The 25333-nt window shown below is 33.6% G+C and overlaps 1 protein-coding gene across 38 annotated transcripts in view; it reads left to right on the top strand.

Moving 5' to 3' along the window:
- LOC128205697 (zinc finger protein 500-like) overlaps positions 1-25333 on the top strand; it is an 84281-nt gene that overhangs the window by 23396 nt on the left and 35552 nt on the right. The window contains exons 5-6 of one of the 38 annotated variants that reach the window (XM_052907576.1): positions 20444-20676; positions 20934-21224. The exons of 16 other annotated variants lie outside the window; for them this stretch is intronic. In XM_052907576.1, the coding sequence (XP_052763536.1) occupies positions 20444-20637 (194 nt within the window). In that variant the 3' untranslated portion in view covers positions 20638-20676; positions 20934-21224. Of the gene's footprint in view, positions 1-173; positions 1642-2002; positions 4006-4030; positions 4747-5667; positions 6033-6231; positions 6445-6763; positions 7425-7654; positions 8050-10383; positions 10596-11271; positions 12063-12635; positions 13202-14425; positions 14699-15775; positions 16688-17597; positions 18056-18839; positions 19648-20443; positions 21231-23058; positions 24048-24231; positions 25310-25333 lie in introns of those variants that run through there. 21 more of the 38 variants (XM_052907571.1, XM_052907549.1, XM_052907551.1 and 18 more) reach the window with 21 other exon arrangements.

Here is a 25333-nt window from a genome sequence, read left to right as displayed (position 1 = left end):
TTCAGGGGAAATAAAAGGGACTTCACTGAAGCCTCTAAAATAACAAAACAATTCAGGGTGTTGAACTTACAGTATTTCTAATGAATTTGATGTTGTGTACCTTTATGGAATTGATGTTGAATAAGTCAAAAACAATCAAATATAATAAGTTGCATGTATTTTCCTTGTTTCAGGACATAAATGCCCGTTATGTGAAAAAAGGTTCAAAGTTCCTTCAAAGGTGGTACGTCACATGAGAATCCACACTGGAGAGAAGCCGTTCAAGTGTTTCTGCGGGAGGGCCTTCAACCAGAAGCCAGCCTTGAAGAATCACACGTTTACTTATCATCCGGAAATGTTTCCAAGCCTACAAGAGAACTGTCTTGATTTAAGTTAAAAAAATTTTTCTCATGAAAAAGTGCATTTGACAACGTATTAGATTTCAATCAATTTGGACGAAACGTTAGGACAGATGATAGAAGACTGTTTTTAATTGGTTGTCTGGAACAAGTAATGATTACAATAGCCATAAGCTGGATCATGAGGGCTTTGATCTTGGTTTACCTATCATTGCTATCAGTGGACAGTCTCAGTCAAACCAAAGTCTACTGTTTGAAGTGTTTCAATCTTACTTGCTGTTAGTGTACAGTCAAACTGAGACTGCCATTTCAGGTGTTTCACACACTAACCCTGCTGTCAGTGTACAGTCTCAGTCAAACTGAGATTGACTGAGACTACCAGTCTGAAGTGTTTCAATCTTACCTGCTGTCAGTGGACAGTCTCAGTCAAATCGAAAATGCGGTTTGAAGTGTTTCACACACTTACCTTCTGGCAGGTTGGAAGTGATTCAATCTTCCCTGCTGTCAACAGACAGTCTTTGTCAACTTGAGACTACCGTTTGAAGTGTTTCAATCTTAACTGCTGCTGTCAGTGGACAGTCTCAGTCAGACAGAGACTACTGTTTTTATTCTTTGGATGTATAAGGCTGTTTTTATTATGTTGTATATGTTTGGTAAATGAGGTTGCACTTGTCCATTCAAAAGAAAAAATCAATGATGTAATAACTCAGTTTATACAAAATTAATGTCCTTTCACTCATAGATCAACTAGGCAATATTAAAGGAAAATGGTCCTTACCAACCAACTGTCTCAATTAAAATGGTGTTCGTGATGATCTGTGCATTAAAAAAACTGCTGTTTATAATTAGTGCAAGTGATTTGAATTGAACTGTGTAAAAAAATATTTAAATTTCTTATAATATGTGACATTGTTGATGTTATTATGTGATATATATATGTGATTGCTATTTACACAATGCTGGTGTAATTCAACTATTCAACTGACCAATAAAATAATTATATTTCGTCAATGAATTAAAGCACATGATTGAATTATCAAATGGATTACTTTGACCACTTCCAACAAACAACCTCTGAAAAGTGGCCAGGTGGAGCTCGGCTCCTTTTGCGGCTTTGTTTATTTTTGCTTGTCTATAAAATTAAGCGAGATCATTGATGAGATACCTATTCAGTAAAAACAAAGTCATGTGATTCAATTTGCTTTGGCGATTAACAAATTGACACCAGTTCTTACATAGATTATCATTATGACAAAAAATGCAGAAATTCATGTTAATATTGTGGAATAAAAGGCAAAATGTTTATGATATTTTTGTTTAGACCAAATATTTGTAAATACAAATAACAATAGAAACCTTTTGGCTTGATATCCCAGGGACCGGCCAAAATACTTCAAGCCTTGCGAGTATGAAGCCAAGCGGGAATGCTTACATAGAGTAAAACAAAATCGGTCCTTTTCATCAAGTTCAAGCCAATAAGGAAATAGAGCCGTGCGATATCGAGCCAATGGGTTTCCACCGTAAAATTGTAAAAGTACTAAAACACAAGTGATTTTATTTTGTTTGAGGTGTTAGCTTCTTTGTATTGCCAATGCAAAACAGTTTGGTTAAGTTACGACTTCTCCTTTCCATTTGAAACTTAAGGATCTTGTGTGTGTTTTCAGGTAAGAAGCTGTACAGTTGCCAGTTTTGTGGACGGAACTTTCCAGCACCGTCAAAACTGGCTGGGCATATCAGAATTCATACCGGAGAGAAGCCGTATAAATGTTCAACCTGTGGAAGAGATTTTACCCACAAACATTCTATGTTGAACCACATGTATAATGTGCATGGTCAAGTGGTCAAGGTTAACAAAGAATGACTACCACAAACATTCTATGTTGAACCACATGTATAATGTGCATGGTCAAGTGGTCAAGGTTAACAAAGAATGACTACCACATACATTCTATGTTGAACCACATGTATAATGTGCATGGTCAAGTGGTCAAGGTTAACAAAGAATGACTACCACATACATTCTATGATGAACCACATGTATAATGTTCATGGTCAAGTGGTCAAGGTTCACAAAAAATGACTACCACATACATTCTATGATGAACCACATGTATAATGTTCATGGTCAAGTGGTCAAGGTTCACAAAAAATGACTACCACATACATTCTATGATGAACCACATGTATAATGTGCATGGTCAAGTGGTCAAGGTTCACAAAAAATGACTACCACATACATTCTATGATGAACCACATGTATAATGTGCATGGTCAAGTGGTCAAGGTTAACAAAAGAATGACCACCACAAACATTATATGTTGAACCACATGTATAATGTTCATGGTCAAGTGTTCAAGGTTCACAAAGAATGATCACCACAAACATTATATGATGTACCACATGTATAATGTGCATGGTCGAGTGGTCAAGGTTCACAAAGAATGACCGCAATTCTGGCTGCCCTGTTTGTCGCTGATCTTCTCTGATTTGAATTTTCATAACCAATAATTGAAATTCCTTGACTTAAACAAGAGCATGGTTTGAATGATTCTTGTGTTAAACAAACGTGTTAATTAACAAGGGCAGACTTATTCCATTTTTGTTAACCTATTAATTTTTCCAATGCTAATTACTATCTGCAAGTTCTTGTACTTGACGAAAACGTTGAGTTAATAAAACAGTTAAAAACAGGGGCCATATTTATTAATCTTTTGTGTCTGAGTTTAAGACTCGGGCCAGAAAACTGAATACTTTAATGTTTCAAAATATCTATGATATACCTACTTTTGACAAAAGGTGTGTGCCTGATTGTATCTAATAAGTATGTGTAACACATACATCATTTTTTACCATCTTTGCTCCTATTATAGCATTTTTACAACAACATTAATATTTAGCTTTTCTGAGTGAATCTAGTGACAGAACGGGACATATTAAACGTGTTTGTTCATACAAAATATTGAATAAACGCTTTTCTGAGCTCATGTTTTCTTTCTGACTGAACTTTGGAACTGATAGGTTTGGTATACAGGCTCGTAGTCATAGTCACGTACTGCAGATAGACATTTGATTGGTTTATAGTAACTGGTGAAAAAATATTGACCAATCAATCAAGGGTTAGGGTAAATTTATCCAAGCTGAAGAATTAATCAGTTTTCTACCATTAAAAGGCTCTACAAAACAGATAGATAATGATAGACGGTTTTTATATCACAACGTTGCGTAAGTTAGCAATGTTGTTGATGTCATCATTGTTAACTGTTAAATCTTCGCTGCTCTTGAAGTTTAATGGATGGGCTTGTGATCTCAGTTTTTCTAACACAATTGAACTCAAGTGTTTTATCTAGACATGCTTTACTTAAATATATGAGTATATCACAAAATAGTTCATGCTTTTGACGATGTTGTGAACTTAAACAAAGTTCCGATCAATCTACCCGTTATGTTATAATTATGTCTTGTAGAGTTATGATAAATCTTGCATAAATCTGTGGTGTTTAAATACCTTTTCCTTACTAAGATGTTAAAATGTTTCTTAAATTTGTTTTAGATCTCACGCATGTACAACTCTTGCAGACAAGGAGAAATATCAAAACAGATTCTGTTTATTTCTCTTTCAATGGAAGTTATTTCCCTTTGCAAGTGCCATTTAAACATGTAAGATATCAATTATTATTTTGATTGTTTTCAGAGCCGAATTGGAAGGAACACAAGTGTGATTTTTGCGGGAAAATTTTCCCTACACCATCAAAACTGGCCGTTCATGTGCGGGTACATACCGGGGAGAAACCGTTCAAGTGTTCGGCCTGCGGCAAGGAGTTTAACCAGAAAGGGACGCTTAAATCACACGCTTTCAAGTTTCATTTCGAGCAGTTTGCAGAAGTATTTAAATATTAAACACACTTATGAATATATATATAAATAAGGGATAGAGGAGACCACTGAATCACACACTTTCAAGTTTCATTTTAGACAGTTGTCAGGTGTTACAATCTGATGCATTTTTTTTTTACATATATTTAGATATCAAAACAATTTGGGAATTGTTTTATTTGCATACATTTTCAAATGGTATAATTGATTGATAAGTATACATATTCATATCATAAAATCATTGATAATTGTGTTAATTGCATACATTTGCATATGAAATAATTAATGAATTACTTTCAATGATGTCGACATATAAGTATACAAAAAACGCAAATATTATTCATTATTTCGTAGGTAAATGTCTAATAATGCCCTTTTGTTTGGCTGTTAAAGCAGGTATGTGTAAGATTTTAATTAGAATGGGCTTTTTTTCAAGGAATTAGTATTGTTTTGATAACATTTGAAATTTTGCTGCGATTATTTCAATTTGTTTAACAATTTTGCTGTGTTTTACTTGCATACCAATTTTGCTCCTTTTTATTTATATAACAATTTTGCTACGTTTTATGTGTACAACAATTCGCAACATTGATTTTTTTTACAATTTTGCTATGTTTTATTTGTATAATGTCTTGTAAACAGTATTTTAATATATGGTTGTCTTGTATGTAAATAAATAAATAAACATGTTGAATACACAATGAACTGTGCAGTTTCATTTTTCTATGTAGACTGTCCAAAGTCTCACAAAAGTTACCATGTTGACTGGTCTTATTAAAAGTAAAGGAACTAAGGTGCTCAACCCTCAAGTGCTCTTTCTCTGATAGCTCCATTATCTTTAATGTTTGCATTTTGATGCCTGGTGATGCCATGATGTTGGAATCATTTGAAAGGTATTTGTCGACTGATTACAAATATGTCAAATAAATGACCAATACTGCATTATACATAAAGTTATTATACTTTGTAATTTTGCCTTTAATTTCTACTGAAATCAGTCTAGAAATGACCCATTTTTCAATGCCCTGAATTTTTTTTTTGTATCGGGTTCGGTCTATTTTCATAAATTTTCTTTTTCTGCACATAGAACTCTTTAAAATGATAGCAAAATAATGAGTTGGTCATCAGGCATCAAACTTTCACATAATTTGTTGAACGAATGTGAAATTGGTATAGGTGTCAGCGTTTCATTTTGAACATGATTACACAGGGATAATATGCTCATGTTAACGGTATAGCAAGGCCCATAATTCTGGCTTTAATATTCGTCCAGTTATGCCCCTTGTTTGATTGAAAAAACAACAACAAATAAACAACCGAAAACAAAGAATGAGCTTAATTGTTTGCCCTGGGACACTGTTGTTGTGTTTAAAAAAAGCTGTACTAGATAAGGGTAGTTTAAGGAATGGTCAGTGCTACATGTAACTCTGCTTTATCCAGTCCTTAATATTTCAGCACCTTTTAGACGATGCCAGTTCTGCGGGAAGGCATTTCGTACCCCATCACTGCTCAAGAGACACATACGCATACACACAGGAGAGAAACCGTTCAGTTGTCCCATCTGTGAGCGAGGCTTCACGCAGAAAAGCAGCATGAAAAGTCATCTCTTTCTCTCTCACAAAGAACAGATCGCTCAACTATCTGAGAACCAATAAACCAATAACACACTGATCAGTTCTGTCAAATTATAGACAAAAATAAACATGTGTTTCATTATCCTTTGAAAAATTAATCATAGTGAAGAGCTTAATGACTGATTATGTAGTTTTTTTAAATCTTTTTTCTTTAACCAAAAATGATGTTTTTTCTTTGAGCTGTATTGTGACATTTTTTGTTCTTTTGACGCTTGTTAAATTTATGTGAATAAAAAAAACGTGAAGGTGCAAATGAGTTGGAATTATTATAACTGAGGGAATGAGAAATGTTATGTAGCTGCCATGTTACGGGTAGTCAACAGAATTAGTTACTACTTTTAAAATAGATATTGGCCATTTTTTAATTCCGTTATTATTGTTTCAGCTTCTTCGAGGCAATGCCAATTTTGTGGCAAGGATTTTCGCCACCAGTCAATACTGGAGAGACACATGCGTATACACACAGGAGAGAAGCCGTTCATATGTCCCGTATGTGAGAAAGGCTTCACGCGCAAAAGCAGCATGAGGAGTCATCTCATAATCGCTCACACAGAACACCTCTCCCACATTAATGACAATTAATAAACAGACAGTTCAGGTCTTTCAAATAATATATAAAAGAATGTTTTTTAAAAGAAAAAGACTGCCTTAAAAAAACACCCTGATAACCCATTATGTAACTTTGTATATACTCAAATATACCCAAGAATGGATGAGACAAAATTCTGTCTTTTTATCACACTTGTGAAATAAATTTGATGAAGAAAATGTGAAAGTGCTAATTTAGGAAATGTGTGGTACAGAATATAGCTGAGGGAATAAGCAGTGAAGCTTCCTTAATACGATAGTTTAGGAAATATGTTTCTACTTTTTAAATAGATATAGGTCATTTCTATACTCAATTATTATTATTTCAGCTTCTTCAAAACGATGCCAATTTTGTAACATGGAGTTTCGGCACATGTCTATACTGGAGAGACACCTGCGCATTCACACAGGAGAGAAGCCTTTTAAATGTCCCATATGTGAGCGAGGCTTCACACGGAATAGCAGCATGAAGAGGCATTACTTAACTGGTCACAAACAACATTTCAACATACTGACAATTAATGACTGAATGAGGAGCTAGCCATCTCTTTATTTTCTACAAAGAATGTCTCTCCCACTGTGTTGATAATTAATACAAGAACGAGGATCCAATATTTTATTGTTCTTAAAGAACTTTGCTCCCGCTGTGTTGCCAATTGATAAAAGAAAGAGGATCCATCTTTTTATTGTTCACTTAGAACTTTGATCCAAACGTGTTGACAATTGATAAAAGAAAGAGGATTCATCTTTTTATTGGTCACAAAAAATGATTGCAACATATGGACAATTTATTAAAGAAAAAGGATCAATATATTTCCCACTAAAAAACATCCCTGCTGACTTTTTGACAGAACAGTTAACTTATCAAGTCGCTCATAGAGATGCCAAAAAGTTATATGTTGTATCGTCATTTGCAAAAGTGATTTTTGTGAAAAACTGAAGGACTGATCATGTAACTTCTTAGAAGTAATATTAAACAAGAATATTGTTCTTTCTTTTATGTTTTATGTCAGATTTGTGTATTTCGACACTATTGTGGAATAAATTTTATGAAATAAATGTGAAAATAATAATTCTGGACTTAATCATGTTGTACAAGTCATTGTTGAGAATGTTTGCAGTGTTATATATGTAGGTTCCGATTGTATATAGTTCAGAGATTAAGTTACTTTCAAAATACATATATAAATCCTTACGTAACCCTGTTTTAATTGTTTCAGCTTCCCTAAGACGGTGCCAATTTTGTGAAAAGGAGTTTCGCCACTTGTCCCTTCTCAAGCGACATATGCGCACGCACACAGGAGAGAAGCCGTTCAAATGTCCCGTATGTGAGCGAGGCTTCACTCAGAAAACCAGCATGAGGGTTCATCTCTTTAGTGCCCATCAAAGACATCACTCCCAATTTGATGACGCTTGATTAATGGACAATGGCCTCTGAAATATTAGCAACGAAATTTACTCAAAACTAAATCATTAAAAGGATTGTCTTGGACACATTTACAAGTTAATTGACATTTAAACTATTTTTTCTTAAAGCATTGTTCTTTTTCCATGCTGTATTGTGACAAATATGTGTACATAACCGCTATCGTTGAATAAATCAATACTAAAGTAAGGTATGGTTTGTCATTCATGTACAGTCGAACCCTGTGGATCAAACTCTCTTGGCTCGAATTCCTTGTTGGCTCAAACTGGATGTAAAGGACCATTTTCTTTATACTGTAGGTAAGCATTCCAGTTGGCTGAAGGTATTTTTGCCGGTCCCTGGGAGTTTGAGCCAGCGAGGTTCAACCGTAGTTCAGAGAATGATCGCCACTACATGCTTTCCAGGGGAATGTTGTGCATTACATGTAGTGCAGGGATTATGGGTCACTAGTTCAGCGAATGGCTGATACTACATGCAGCTTAGGGAATTGTTGGTAAGCATTTAGTTTAGGATTAATTGGTATAACATGTAGTTCAGGGAATGGTTGGTACTACATCAGGTTTAGGAATAATTGGTATAACATGTAGTTCAGGAATAATTGGTATAACATGTAGTTTAGGAATAATTGGTATAACATGTAGTTCAGGGAATAATTGGTACAACATGTAGTTTAGGAATAATTGGTATAACATGTAGTTCAGGGAATGGTTGGTACTACATGTAGTTTAGGAATAATTGGTATAACATGTAGTTCAGGAAATAATTGGTACAACATGTAGTTTTAGGAATAATTGGTATAACATGTAGTTCAGTGAATGGTTGGTACTACATGTAGTTTAGGAATAATTAGTACAACATGTAGTTTAGGAATAATTGGTATAACATGTAGTTCAGGGAATAATTGGTACAACATGTAGTTTAGGAATAATTGGTATTATATGCAGTTCAGTGAATGGTTGGTACTACATGTAGTTTAGGAATAATTGGTATTATATGCAGTTCAGGGAATGGCTGGTACTACATGTAGTTTAGGAATAATTGGTATTATATGCAGTTCAGTGAATGGTTGGTACTACATGTAGTTTAGGAATAATTGGTATTATATGCAGTTCAGGGAATGGTTGGTACTATAAATATTTAGTTTGATGGAAATGTTTTATTTAGGGAATGGTTGGTACTTTACACATAGTTTAAGGAATAAGTAACATTTAAAAAAGAGACTTTACCCCATTATCATTATTCCAGCTTCTGCTAGGCAGGGCCAGTCCAGCAGGAAGGCATGTCATACCACGGCATCACTGGAGAAACCAGTGTGCATACGTACAGTAGAGAAACCATTCCAATGTTACGTATGTAAGCAAGGGTTCACTACAAGACGCAGCATGCAGAGGCATCTTTTTACTGCCCACAAACAAGTAGATAAATCTAATTGGTTTTATTTTACTGTGAAATGAATGGGCCTTTACACTTACCGGAATGACTGAAGACTGTCTAAGGACTTGGATATGGGCCCATATCTCAAAAATTGACAATGTATTATACTTTAATAGTCTACAAGTTGTTGTGGAGATAAGTGCCTTGAAAGTGTGGTAGAATTCTATGAATTTGAGTTTATTATGAGTATTATGAGTAATTTTCATTGGACATTAAATTGTTAAATGGTTTAATTTTTGGAGTGTTTTATTTTCACCAAAATTAGATATTTGGCATAATAGCTAAGTTATTATGTTATAAAATTACCATCACTATATTGAAGGAATTCCAATAGATCTTCATTGTGCCACATTGATTAAGCATTATGGATTGGTCCAAAAACTAAAATAATAATTTAAAAAATTATGATTTTTTTTTTACTAAAAGCATTTTTATTACTCCATGCTGTTTTGAGACAATTTTGTGTACATGTAAACTATTGTTGAATAAACTTATGCTTAAATAGGGAATGGTTGATAATATATGTAGTTTAAGGAAAGATTGATACTACTGTAGTTCAGGGGAACGTGATGAATTACTTGAAAATCAGGGAATATGCTGTACTACCTACAGTGAGCTGTTGTGGTACAACATTTAATTCAATGAATGTTTATACTAAATGTAGTTAGGGGAAACTTGTAGTTCAGAGAAAAATGGTACTACATGTAGTTCAGGGAAATATGCTATTTTATGTAGTTCGGGGAAATATGGTACTACATGTAGTTCATGGAAATATGGTCCTACTTGTAGTTCTGGATATGTTTGTTGGTACTACATGTAGTTCTGGGTATGTTTGATGGTACTACATGTAGTTCTGGGTATGTTGGATGGTGCAACATGTAGTTCTGGTGATTTTTTTTATGGTACCACATGTAGTTCTGGGGATGTTTTATGGTAAATACAATTAAAGGAATGTTTGGTACTACATGAAATTCAGGGATTGATGGTACAACATTAGGTACAGTGATGGTAACGGCACTTCCTCTACTAAAGAAAATAAGTAGTTTAAACAAGACTGGTCAATATTTCACTCCATTACCACTTTTTCAGTTTCTTCAAGACAGTGCAAGTTCTGTGGGAAGGCATTTCGCCACATTTCACTGCTTGAGAGACACGTGCGCATACACACGGGAGAGAAACCGTTCCAATGTCCTGTATGTGAACAAGGCTTCACTTGGAAAAGCAGCATGAAGAGGCACCTTTTTACTGCCCATGAAGAACACTTCACCTCACTTGTTGCCAAGTGATGAAAGAACAAGCTGCCATATCTTCATCACTCACAAACAATAGTTCTTTTATTAAGGAGAAGACATCGGGTAGTTAATCAGTACTCGAGTCCTCAGATAATTTTCTGATCTAGTACTTTGGTACTCCGAAAAAATTTAATTGTTATTCTTAAGAGACTTTCATGTACTCTTTATGTGGGTCTTGGTAATATTGGCCAATTTGCATCTATGTTTTTCATCTTTAAATAAGTGAGTATTTACTATTAATGTATGACATAAAAAAAATGAATAAAATTAAAAAGAAAATGTTGTTTCATTCTTTCAATGTGTGAATTGCCTTTTTTTAATTTCATTTTATCCTGAAAGATACACACTTCAAAAATAGAAGTATATGTAGTGGTCCTTGACCAATATTTCAATTTATGACCCAGGGTCACAAGTTTTCTATATATTAAACTGTATACGAAAATGTGTTTCTCTGAAACCACAAGGCCTTTCAGGTAAGTGGCCTCACAAAGACTGTTCAAATAATGCCCCTGGGATGAAAAATAGATAAAAACAAATTCACGATCTTTTTGGCGCATTATTAACTGGGCAATTTGTGGCAACATAGCAATTAATTAAAAAAATCCCATTTATAAAGGATTTTTTATAAAGGATTTTTACAAAATTATTTAGCCAAGTTTTGGAATTAATAATTTGTGATTTTCAGGTAAATGCTGCCAGTGTACGTTCTGTGGTCGGTACCTCCCATCGCCGTCGTTGCTGGCTAGACATGTGCGTGTACACACAGGAGAGAGGCCGTTCAAATGTCCCGTCTGCGGGAAGAGCTTTACCCAGAAGGGATCCATGATGCGTCACCAAGCTGTGCACCATTGAAACGTTATAAAATGTCATTACTGGCCGCATACTTGACTTCATAGAATGTGTGTAGCATTGCCTTCCTAAAATCAATTGCTAAACTTAGGAATAAATCTTACTGGTCACAGGGAATGTTTGTAAACAATGTTTCTTCACCGCCAGATTGATGTACATACAGATACAAGTGGTTCTATAGTTCAGGATTATTCTTGTATCAGGAATAAGTGCTTTTTAACTTCAGACTGTAGAACAGCTGTGAAGATTTCTGCTCAAATATATGCTCCATAAAGCAATAAGGAGTACCTTGAAATGATTATGAATGAAACAATTTCAAAAAAGGGTTAAGTTCCTTTACCCTGCTTTAGACAAAATTCCTCATAGTCTAATGGACCCTCAGCCGTTTTTTCAGTATTGACAATTATCAACTAGAACATTTGAATACATGCAACTGCACTTCATCATTTTCCAAACAACATATTAGTTAGCAAATGGCTACCAAAAAGTGAACTGAAAAATGAATTAAAATTTCTGCATAAATCAAATACACTTTAATCGGATACAATACTTTGTGAAAATGACATTACTTATATATTTTGAATTTGACACTTAAACTGTTTGCTTTTTGAAATGCTTTGATTAGAAGGCCTGAATGAATGTCTTTGATTAGAAAGGCTGAAAAACAGCTGTTTTGCTTAATGTATGAAGTTTATCAATAGTTTAAAGTTAATAAAGAATGTAGTAAAATATTTTCATCTGTTTTTCCTTTTGTAAGCATTATGATCGTTGTGTTTTGTTCAGTTCAAAAGAATATTTGGGATGTATGTTTCCAATCATTGCTTTTATTTAATATAAAAAAAAAATCTACAATGAAAATGACAGTGAAAAGCCCACTGAGTGGTTAAGAAAAGAGTAAAAGCTTTGTTCCGAGGCACAGGGCTAGGGGCCAAAAGAAACTGAATGAGAGACATGAAACAAAATGGCTTCATCAATCAATGATTGTATTACGAAACACTCGTAACAATCAGTGAAACACATGCTCCCTGGAACACTAGTTCACTGACGATTTGAATTGTTAATGTGCGCATTACCTCACATTCATCAAAAAAATAATGTTACCGTCTTAATGGAAAGTTAGGTAAGGGAGCTAATGCTACAAAGTATTTGTTAACATATTTTGGTATGACACAATTGTCAAGATGGTTTTTATTTTTGCAGGGGGACAATTGAGGCAGTGCCCCTACTGCAGCAAATATTTCCCGACCCCCTCGCTACTGGCAATGCATGTGAGAGTTCACACAGGAGAGAAGCCGTTCAAGTGCCCCGTTTGCAGTCAGGGGTTCGCTCAGAAAGGGACAATGAGGGGCCATGTGTATTCCAAACATGAGGAACAGTTCTTGAAACATTTTAAAAAGTGATTCCTGTTCATCTGGACATTAGTTCATAATGATGAAAAATAGTGCTTGGAAACATTCAAAGAATGATTTATGTAATGCAGAAGTTGTTATGAAGTGTGTATTTTTCGTTTGTTTGTTTAAAACATATCAAAACAGTTTGTTTTTTTAAAAAGGGAGCATTTAATAAAAAGCTTGAGAGAGGATATTCACATATATAGCAAGACCCATAACTCGGACTGAAGAATACAGACAAGTGTTGGTGTTGATGGAAACTAGTCAAAAATATTTTAAAGTTTGTAAAATGGGGATGGCATAGCTTTGATAAAATTTTATGTCATGAAAATGTATTCCTTTTTGATCAGTATCATTTTCAGAGGTCTAGAAATATCATATATACACCTAAACACCAGTCATTATTTGTATAATATCCCACTGTACGATGAAGATGGAAGATTTAATATTAAAGATTTTTTTAAAATGAAATGTTTTGTACTTTTTAAATGACCAGAAATTTTGAAGACAGGAAACTTTGTTAATATTGTAAGACAGATTGTTCTAAAGCGTGGTACCATTTATCAGTTTTAGTATTTGTTAATCGATATTGCCATGAGGTGTTTTGTTTTTGTGGGTACTTTTTATTAAATCGATATTGTAAGCCATGAAGTTGACCAATGCTGTAATGCCGGCTGATAATTATGTGAGCCATGACTATATTCATCTTAAGATTTACAGGCCTTCCAGCGTTCCTACTTTTTCCTACTTTTCCTACTTTTTCCTACTTTTTTTAACAGCTTCCTACTTTTTTCTAAAAAACTCCTACTATTTCTACTTTTTTGAAAATAAAGTCCGCAAAAATATTAAAGTTTGATCTTTGTGCTAGTTTTATTTGCAGAAAATGAACACACACACAGTTCAGCAACAGAAACCGACCAAGCATCATTCACTAAAATATTCAATGTGGCATATAGAATGGTATGATTTTGCATTAAAAACATCTCCTTTAGGTAAGTTAATAGCTATTAATAATTACATATTTAACCAAAAATATTCCCACTTTTCCTACTTTTTTGTTAAAAAATATTCCTATATTTCCTTCTTTTCTCTCAGAAAACCTCCTACTTTTTTCCTACTTTTTTGTTAGTGGATAATAGCTGGAAGGCCTGGATTTATGGCTGATGAACGTACGACACAATTCTCTGTTAAGTTATTGTCAAAATGGCGTATGCAGCTTTTCTAAGATAGCTCTAGTTTAGTAAACTTAAAAAAGGAGCTAGATACAAAACTTGGATAGGTAGGCACAATGTAGGTGATCTAGAATGCTATATAATGTGGCCAGGGATCTGATTTTTTTTTTTGAATTTAATCATATTCTATTGCATGACAATACATTTACGCAATATGCAATGAAGAAAACAACAGAACAAAGGGATTGGGCCACAAGTTTTTCCAACATCAGTTACGGCCCTTTCTCAAAATTGTCCGTTTAGCTGGCCTTAAAATTGTGAATTTTTTTTAAGGGTTACTATTTCTAATTTCAGTCATGGCTTCTCAGTCACACTATGTATTTGAGCCTTAATTGAAACTAACATGATTATTTTGTTATTTTTTTAGAATTTGGGCGTCCATGTCAATACTGTGGTAAACTGTTTTCTGCTCCCTCGATACTTGCAACGCACGTGAGGATCCATACAGGAGAGAAGCCGTTCAAATGTCCCGTCTGCGGTCAGGGATTTGCTCAAAAAGGGGCCATGAGGGGCCACATGTATTCAAAACATGAGGAACAGTTCTTGAAGTATTTTAAAAACTCATAACTGCTCAGTGTGTGGGTGAAACTTTGTTCTTTCGAATAGCTAATGAAGAAGTGGTGGAGGGAAATTATGTTATTTCATGGAAAAAAATAATATTTTTGACCTCCTGTTGGTTGTTTTTCACAAATTTGCTGATCTTAATTAATGGATAATGTAATATAAATATTGTAATGTGTAAACCAGTAATGATGAATGTCTAGTTTATAATAAGAAATGGTTGTCCAATTGTTAAACAATTCAAAAAACATGTTTGCATCCATACATACTACTGGAAGGAATTTGAATCATTCATCTAGTAGAAAAGTAAGTGTCCTTCATAGGACTACCAATGTGTAAATCATAAATGTCATTATTCATGTCATCACTGTCCAGCTGTTACTCATTGGAAATAAAACAGAAAGATGGGGATTTTTTGTTTGTTTATGTTGAAGCAGAGGGCCGCAAACAACAGTTTAACAGTTGTATATTGATAGACATTTTTAATGAAACATGTGCATTTTGAATAGCTTGATAAAACTTTACCTCATGTCAAACATAACCGAATTAGGCCTGCCAGTAATGGCTTATCAGTACATTTATTATCAATAACCAATAGATAATGTATCATGGTATGTTTAATTTAATATCAGCATGTTTTGGGTTCTTTTTAATGTAAGCATTGAGGTTATTTTATCATGGAAGGGATGGAAGTGAATTATAATTAAGGAAAATTTGCAGATAACTTTTAAGTTTGACGATGCATAGAGGATATGGAAGTGAATGAGCGCCCTACAATGTACGGAGAAATATTGAGAACTCACTTCAACCTGATAAAAAGAATTGTAGTGTATTTAAGAAGTTGAAGACCAGACTGAAAAATATACCAATTTTCCACAGCTATTTTTTTGTACGAACAATACTGAATGTTTTTAGGGACACACCTTATTTCAGAAACTATAGAATATTTCTTTGTTCATTTATAATAGAACATTTTTTACATGAACTACAATAGTGTAAGAAGCGAGACTAAAGAACACGTTGGTTTTGGTTACTTCTCAATTGTATAGAATCTATTTTTACCGCCATGGGAAACCTAGTGTGTGCCAAATCTTAACTGTTGCCATAAACTAGAAACATTTCAAGATACTAACCCACAGCTTATTTTATTTTTCAGACATTGAAAGACAATGTCAGTACTGTGGCAAACAGTTCAAAACTCCATTTTTACTTGCGACCCACGTGAGAGTGCACACAGGAGAGAAGCCTTTCAAATGTCCCGTCTGTCACCGGGGTTTCACTCAGAAAGGGGCCATGAGGGGTCACGTCTATTCTGTGCACAAGGAACAGTTCAAGGAGATTTTTAACCAGTGATAAGTGCCGAGCTCTAAAGCGTTCAAAACAGGTGTTTTAATAAAAGTTAATAATTGAAAGTTTTAAACAACATAGATATTGATATTACTCGGATTTAGTGCAACAGTATTGTTCTAAGCCCTCAAATTAAGTTCTGTAATGTATAGAGAGGTTATCAATTTTGTGGTCATTCCATACTTATGTATAAAACAAGTGTCTCAATTTGATAAAAATGAGCCTTGGCCCTTTTTAGGAGCCCAAACAGCTTATTCGATGACATGGTGTCCATTGTCCGTGTGTCTGTAAACAATTGCTTGTGAGCGCGATCAAGTCCTCATTTTTGATGGTATCTTAATCAAATTTATACATTTGTTAGATATCCATAAGATTTTGGTTCTTTTTGAAACACCATGCCAATGTATGACTGGATTATGGCCCTTGAAATGCTGCAGTATTTTCTAAGAGAGACAAATCAGTACAGAGTTATGTATTCTGTAGTAGGTTCTTCCCCTTTGCTAAAGCAACAGTATCTTCTAAGGGAGACAACTTTGTACAGAGAGTTGTGTATTATTGTAGTACTTGCCCTTTGTGAAACATACGGTTCACTGATTGCTTAACTTTCAATGTAATTTCATTATATGATCAAAAACATTCATGCCAGAGCATAGGCCCTCATGGGCCTCTTGTTATGATCATCTGTTAATACCATAACTAATGATTTGATGATTTATTATCAGCGCTTAATTATAAAACTTTGTTGTAATGCATGCACAATTTCTATAATTCTTTACGCTGTTTCTTCAAGAGGTTATTAGAGAAGTTAATATATATATTGAAAATATTTTATTATGTTATTTCATGATGATCTAATCTGAAATATAGTTGTTAATAAAACCATTATTTCATACTATTAAAGCTAACACTAATTTGTAAATAATCATGCCTTTAATTAAAGCTGTGAAAAGAAAAACAATAGTGTTTTTTTTCTAAATAAATTGAATATGGTTAATGTCAAAATTTGATAAAAACTGTATTTATGACATTTCTGTTTTGAATGTAGTTGTGAAAAGTATTTAAATAAACATTATCTGAATTCATTTGAGATTGTTAGAAATAATGAAAAGAAGCTATTGAGAATGAAAGTCATCACAAATGAATGATACATGCAATAATTAGCATATTGCACAGCTTCTTGTAAAGATGCACTCTCACAGATTTACTGTTTTTACAAATTTTTTTGTTTTTTGTCTCGGAATGAGCAAATTTTTGCATAAATATCTGCAAACCAACGATAAGAGATTGCTAACAAAAGATCAGTTAGCAGATGTTCTATATTTCCGTTCGAAAAATTAATGTTTTATGGCTTAAACCGTTACTAACGATTTGAGAAAAATGCATTAAACATCAATTTTTTAACTTAAATATAAATATATGCAATCTATTTTTTGTCAGCAGTCTTATATAACTGGTTTCCATACATTTTCGAAAAAATTGGCTCGTTCCAAGACAAAAATAAAAAAGTTGTCGAAACGTTCAATCTGTGAGAGTGCAGCTTTAACACAAGATGTCCTCCATGTGTGAACTCGTCATTAACAATGAGGTATAATATAAAATGAATGATTTGTATATATTCTTCCTTATTCCAGATCAGTCAAATTCATGTCCCTACTGTGGTAAAGAGTTCCGGGCTCCCTCCCTGCTGACTATGCACATAAGGATTCACACAGGAGAGAAGCCATTCAAATGCCCCATTTGCAAGCGGGGATTCTCTCAAAAAGGGGCTATGAGGGGCCATGTGTATAAAACTCACAATAATAAGTTGGTGGAAATGTTCAAACAGTGATTACCATGGCAAAGAAATATTCAGAATCCCAAAAACATCTTCCGGAAGTGGAAAAATGATAGAATGGAATATCAAATCATGAAAAAGAAATTACACTTTTATTGTACATTTTTGAAATATATTATAAGTTTCAAAGAGTTAGTTGAAATAATGTGTGATCATGAAAATTGTTATATTTTGACTTTTGTTACAAACCTATGTTGGAGCAAACACATTTAAAGAAAGAATAATTCAAGGATTACATTGATCTTGTGTATACATGGAAAATTGAAAAATATTAAAGTTAGGATTTTCATGGAAAATATGATAGCAGTTTTGAATTTTAGGAAAGTCTTGGAAGTTGTGTTTTTCAAGAATTTTTTTTTATGGAAAACTCTTGTGGGGGAATTGTGTTTATTTTTTTGGAATAAAAATTGGAAGTAATGTGTTTCCTAGATGAAGGTTAATGAAAGATTAGTATCTCAGGGGGAAAGTTGTGTGGAATTTAATTAAGTTGGATACAAATTTTTTAGTAAAAACAAAAAGACATAATGTATATTTTTATAGGTGCCGAAATTATTTCATTTCACAATTGTTTATACTGTACATGTACCTGAAAGTTGTGTCAATGGAATTGAATTTGTTAGAAAGGTTTTATTTTATTTTATAGATGTTGTATGACTGCATTATATGGAATAAAGCTATTGTTGATTATTGCGTTTCTTTGAAAATGTAAGAACATTTGCAAAATTGTTAACAGTTCATGGAAATTGTCAAGAGATGTTTTGTATGTATGCCAAAAATAAATATGCTGAATGGAACAATTAAACATGTATTGGAGTAATTGCAGTTTTGCATTCAATTGGTTTGAACATAATTATAGAGGTTTTCATAAAATGAATGAACATCAAGGTGTTTAAATACATGTTTAATATATTCCCAGTCTTACAGAGACTGGGCCTTTAAACAAGTTCAGAGCATTTTCTAAGCCTGTCCCTGTAGTTTCCATTGTATGGTAATATAATCTTTAATGCATGATTTGTTAAATCCTTGTCATATTTTTCAGTGAAGACATCAGCATGCCCATACTGCGACAAACAGTTTGCCGCCCCCTCGTTACTTGCGAGGCACGTGAGAATACACACTGGAGAGAAACCCTTCAAATGCCCCCTGTGTGAGAAAGGGTTTGCCCAGAAAGGGGCCATGAAGGGCCATGTGTATGCAGCTCACAGGGAGCAGTTCCTGGAAGTTATGAAGAAGTGATGGCATCTGATAGACACTTATTTTTAATGGACTTCAAAAGTGATTACATCTCATACTTTTCATACTACTTTCATGCTTTTTCTATGAATTATCAACACATATATCCTCTATGGAAGATTGAAAACAAATAAAGGATTACACTGCATTTAATATATTTGTCAAAACATGAACTGCTACAAGAATAAATTGGTATAATTAATCATGGTAAATATGATTAAAGCAGAAAATAATTTGACATAACCTGGCCCTTATTAAACTTAAGTAGCTTATTTCATTACGCCATTTTTTTTTTTACTTTTAACTTGACTTAGTAAAACTTAGTTAATAATTGTATTCTTTTTGTGGATGAAAATTTGATCTTGTGGATGTTAAAAAAACACACCATAATGTCATTGTTTGAATTTTATAAATGAGTCCCTTTAATTGCTGTATTCTGACTATGATTGAGTCCCTTTTAATTGCTGTATTCTGACTATGAATGAGTCCCTTTTAATTGCTGTATTCTGACTATGAATGAGTCCCTTTTAATTGCTGTATTCTCACTATGAATGAGTCCCTTTCATTGCTGTATTCTGACTATGAATGAGTCCATTTAATTGCTGTATTCTGACTATGAATGAGTCCATTTAATTGCTGTATTCTGACTATGAATGAGTCCCTTTCATTGCTGTATTCTGACTATGAATGAGTCCATTTAATTGCTGTATTCTGACTATGAATGAGTCCCTTTCATTGCTGTATTCTGACTATGAATGAGTCCCTTTAACTGCTGTATCCTGGCCTAAAAAATATTCAACCACAATACAAAATACCAGGTGTTGTTGTTGCTGTCAGTTTCCTCAATACCTTGTTTTTGTTCTTTTGTTGTATGTTTCAAAATAGTTTTTATATTGTTTGTGTCCAGAAAACAACAACATTTGAATGAAATCTGGTCAAAATGAGTTTATGACTGTTTTGAAACCAACCATATATTATTCTGATGAAATAAATCTTTTGATCTGGACATATGTTGTATTGATTTAGTATAGTTTAAGAAATAGTTACTTGTACCCTCTATCCCAGTGTTTGAAATGAAATACAACTCTAGCTTGTGTAAAGAGGTACAAGACTTGTGCACCAACAGACCTTCGAAGAGATATGCACCCTTTTACAAGACAATAAACACAGAATACACATATAAACCTTTTGTCGAGTGCAACCTTATGCACATAATTATGCTGTAATTGTGTTTTGTTTGAATTGCACATGTCACAATAATATACAATTTACTTTCTTACATAAAATATAAATATCGTAATCAATACTTGTTTGAGTTACTACCAAGGTTTGTAAGTTTGAAATCATATTGCCAATAGAGAACAAACTTTTCAGTAAATTGTTCAAAAATGTTTTTATTCTTTTTACCAGAAAAGGCGAGGGTGTGTCCGTATTGTGGGAGATGTTTTCCGACTCCTTCGTTACTTGCCCGACACGTGAGGGTGCACACAGGAGAGAAACCATTCAAATGTCCTGTGTGTGGGAAAGGGTTCACCCAGAAGGGTGGCATGAGGGGCCATCTGTTTGCTGCACACGGGGATATAACCCAGCCTAATCTCAACTGACTGCATGGAATATTACCACAGTGATAACCTCATACAAATGTTAGTGATTTTTGTAAGTTTATTTCTAAGATTTTTATCTTAAAATGTTTTGTGTTTTCTTAAAGCTATTTTAAGAAATGAATCTTACATGTGTTGAAAAATAATGTATTGTCATAATAATTTACTCAAATTCTGCTTTAGTCTCATGAATATTGACAGGATATAGAATTGTAATGATTGTCATTATTTTGTTATTAAGCTGTTGAAAGTAGTATATCTAAAAGAATCCTGATTCATAATTTTTATTTTGTGAAAAGGAAGCGATGCAGTATCACTTTCCAGGTGAAGTGAAGTGGCATGGACCATGAATGTCTCAAGTTGCAAATCACTGAAAACCTACATGCTATAATAACATGAATTGAGTTTATGGTAAAAATACTGCCAAAGCGCCAGAGTCCAGTGTTGTGATGATATTTTTGACCATTTCTAACTCTGTATTGTAAACTCTCTTTCTCAATGATATTGTTAAATGTTAACTTTTATATTGTATGTTTTAATGCAGTTTATTTTTGTTACAATAAATCAGAAATACATGTAAATATGTATCAACAATAAAAGCTTCATTTTAAATAGTTATTTTCTTTGATAAAAAGGACTGTGTATCTTAAACATTGTCACTAGGATAGCAGCTTAGAACTTTCCATCATAGATACACCTTTTTACTCTAAAAAAATTGTATGACGAGAAGATTAACGAAGGGCAGCAGATGTGGCAACTGTTTTATAACTGAAAAGGTACTGAGTGGAACACTTTAGGCCAAAAAAAAAAATGTCTTGTTTCTGGTCACATGCCTCAAAAAAAAAACAGGGTCGGTAGGTAGGTTTTTTTTTTTTTTTTTTTTTTTTTTTTTTTTTTTATTCAAACCTTTGGAATGAAATAGTATAGCGTTTGAAAAATGATGAAATATTGTCTGCCAATACAACACCATCAAATATGGCTTAAAGGAAACTGGACACAAGTTTATAACCATATTTATGTATTTATTAGTTTAACAGAACAACAACAGCACTATTACATGACAAGAAGCAACAAGTCCAAGACTAGAATTTGAAATAATCTCAAGAAACAATTGTCATTCTTTGTCAGAAAACAAATATAAACATGGATGGAAGAAACCGTAATACTGGGTATTTAAACATCACAGAGACAAAATCTAACTAAGTGTAATGTCAATGGTTCTTCATACAGAAAATTAATTTTAATCCTTTAAAACATTAAAAACGAAGGTCCAAAAATGAAACGTTTTAATATGACGTTCGGTATTTGAGAGAGACGAAGTATTTAAATCCATTCACTCAGCATAATGATTCACGCTTCGTCGGCATTATTTTGCCTTAATTCGTCCGATTCAAATAAACCTTGTATATGTGTGTAGTCTTTTGAATTACGAAAATGTCGGTGCCAAAACTGTCATTCTCGGTCGAGGCATTATTTGTTTTACGATGGCCCTTTTACGATATCTAAACAACCATACAACTTACCGAACATTTAGCTTCAAGTCGGACATTTTCTCGCTCGCCATGTAAATCGATGAAAAGACTTTTTATTGTTGTTTGCGAATGGGCAACTTTAATGACACTACAACCGTCGAAGTGCGAACATTTGTCTATTTTTATGGCTATCAAATGCGTAACAGACGTCGTCTGCGCAGGGCCAGCCATCTTCGACACGGCCGTATAAAAAACACGTCACGAATATAATATTACTGTCGGATAGCGTGGTTTACTCTTCGGCGCCGGGACCGGGAATCCCGGCTCACTTTACGCTAATTATAAAAAACGGTCTTTACGCTATAAAAAAAAAACGGTCGGGGGGTAAAAAGTAGGGTCGGTCGGGTGACCAGAAACAAGACATTTTTTTTATTTGGCTTTAGGAAAATTATGCAAATAAATTCTGCTTTTGTCATAATAAGTAGAAATATAATTTTAAGTTTAATGAAATACAACGTCAAGGAAGAGCCTGTTTAGATCTTTAAATATTCCAGCAGTAAAATGAAGTTGGTTGAAATTTATTTACATTAATATGGTCAGCTATAGGTACTATTCAGAAGCCAGAATCAAAATATTCATGCACAACCATCCAAAATCAAACATTTCTTTCACTTTTAGTTTTGGCCCATTTTACTTATGATTGTCATGGTTTTTTTTTTGGGTTTTTTTTTCATTTCTTTAATAAAAAATTTCTTCTTTTGTGAGTGGTTTTTTTTTTTTTTTTTTTTTTTAAGATTATATCTTAAAATCTATATTTGTTCAATACAACATATATTGTCTGTACACATGTTAACCTAATGTGTAGAAATATTTCCAATGAAGCAAACAATATTGCATGAAACATAAATAAAAAATCAAGTCTGGTATTTATATTTACCTTTACATTTTTCAGTGCCTACCTCTATATACCATTGCCAGTATTGTAACAAGGCCGTCCCATCTCCATCGAGACTTGCAGAGCACGAGCGTACTCACACGGGCGAGAAACCATTTAAGTGTCCAGTGTGCGGGAAGGGATTTACCCGAAAGTTTTGGATGAAGAAACATGTTATGATTGCCCATGCAGAGCAATTTGCTACTCTACAAATGTGAAACTGAAGAACAATTTACTGCAAGGCCTAGTTCTCATACATAGAGATTTGTTACTATACAGCTGTGAAACTGAGGAATAATTGCGATATTTAATTCAAAGACTCAGAAATTATGCTACTTAATAGCTGTGACACTCAGGAATAAATTAGTTGCAAGGTATAATTCATACACACCCAGAAATTTGCCACGCTACAGCGGTTAAACTTCGGAATAACATTCTTTTATTGGCTATTTATGCCCACATGTAACTGTTCAGGACGTTATATTATGCCAATCTACATGTAGAAGAATTCTACTTTGTGGCAATAGTAAAACGGCACTAACATTATCGTTGCAGGGAATAACTATGGGCCAGTCAGTATTTATTTTCTCCTCAGGAAAATGTAATTACTACTTTTTAAAAAAGTAAAAAGAAATGTGTGTGATTGATTGTTTCATGGTGAGCTGTTAGATTGTTTATGAAATTACTGTAGTTTTTATTTGTCTGTTAGATTGTTTGGAAGGTTAGTTGTTTGAATATGTGTGCGATTTGTTCATTGTTGGGTTGTTTGGAAAGTTTGTTGATGTTTTTCAAATTATTTTGTGGAGGAAAAAAGACATTTCTATTATGATGCAAATACTGCTGTTACATTAAAGAAGTGACAGGACATAAAAAGTTAAAAAAAAAATTCAATGTCTTAAAACAGAAAATGTGGCCAACAGTAATTATAATCTTGTGCTAACCTGTTTCTTTGGATTGAGTGAAAACCTTTGTTGTTAAACTTCACTGACCATCTGTATTAAAAATTCTTTTTCACCTGTAAAAGTTTTATATTGCAATAAACAAATCTAAACATCAAGGTATTTGTATGGATATATTCTCTAATTACGCTGTCCCCTGTCCAAAATAGCAAACTTCAAATGCGCTGATCATATTTTTTTGAAAATGTATTACAAACTCTGATATGAAAATTTCTTTCTTTTTTGCTTTCAGAATCCATGCAGTACGAGTGCAAGTTCTGCGGAAAGAGACTCGTAACGCCATCACGGCTGATTGAACACGAGCGAACCCACACGGGAGAGAAACCGTTCAAGTGCCAAATATGCGGGAAGGCATTTTCACGCAAACGTGTCATGGTGGGACACATATACACCTGCCACTACAATATATGTGGACGTTCTTGAAAGTGTGCGTTATGTTTGATTTTGACTTGTCAAGCAAAATGAAAATGAATCTAAATACCCAATTAATGGCATTACTGAAACTTCATCAGACCCTGAAAGTGAACATTTAAACTGATTCTGGAACTGACATGGTGCTTTATACATTAGATTATCTCTGCCCTTGGTAACGAATAAAATTACTCAACAAATCTGTTAAAACCAAGTCTACATGTACTTGATTACACAAGGCTTTTAGCATCTTCCATTTTGTTTAATGGCTGTGAATACGTAAAGGCTTTTTTGCATCATTTCACTTCAGATATTGTTTAATGTAAGTAAGACTCAGGTACAACTGACCCCATATGTTGAAATGCTGGTTCTGATATGCAAAAGTCATTTATACAGAAAAGAGAGTGGGTATTCATATTGAGCAATGAGGCCCAACTAGAAAGGGTGTATTCATATTGAGAAATGAGGCCCAACCAAAAAAGGGTGTATTTACATTGATCAGTAGGGCTCAACTAGAAAAGGGGGTATTTATATTGAGCAATGAGGCCCAACCAGAAAAGGGTGTATTCATTTTTCGAACTGAGGCCAAACCGGAAAAGGGTGTAATCATTTTTCGAAATGAGGCCACACCAGAAAAGGTGGTAATCATAGAAGTAAAGAAATTGGTAAATGCTTTCAAAGAGATTTGGTCATGCTAAGGGGAACCAACTTTAAATGACTGAATGACTTCATTGCAATTATATTGTAGAAGAATTTATACTCTCATTACAATTGATGTGCACAAGTGTATTTACTTTTGTTATGAATTAAAAAATGAATTAGAATTGTTTAACCTTTATTTTAATGTAGACAATTGTAAAAAGGAAATTAAGGTCAAGGCTTAGAATTTCTTTTACTTTATTTTTTGCACGCTATATTTTGTA

The sequence above is a fragment of the Mya arenaria genome, chromosome 10 (assembly GCF_026914265.1).
Source record: "Mya arenaria isolate MELC-2E11 chromosome 10, ASM2691426v1".
Taxonomy (NCBI): domain Eukaryota; kingdom Metazoa; phylum Mollusca; class Bivalvia; order Myida; family Myidae; genus Mya; species Mya arenaria.
This window is presented reverse-complemented; position numbering and strand designations above follow the sequence as displayed.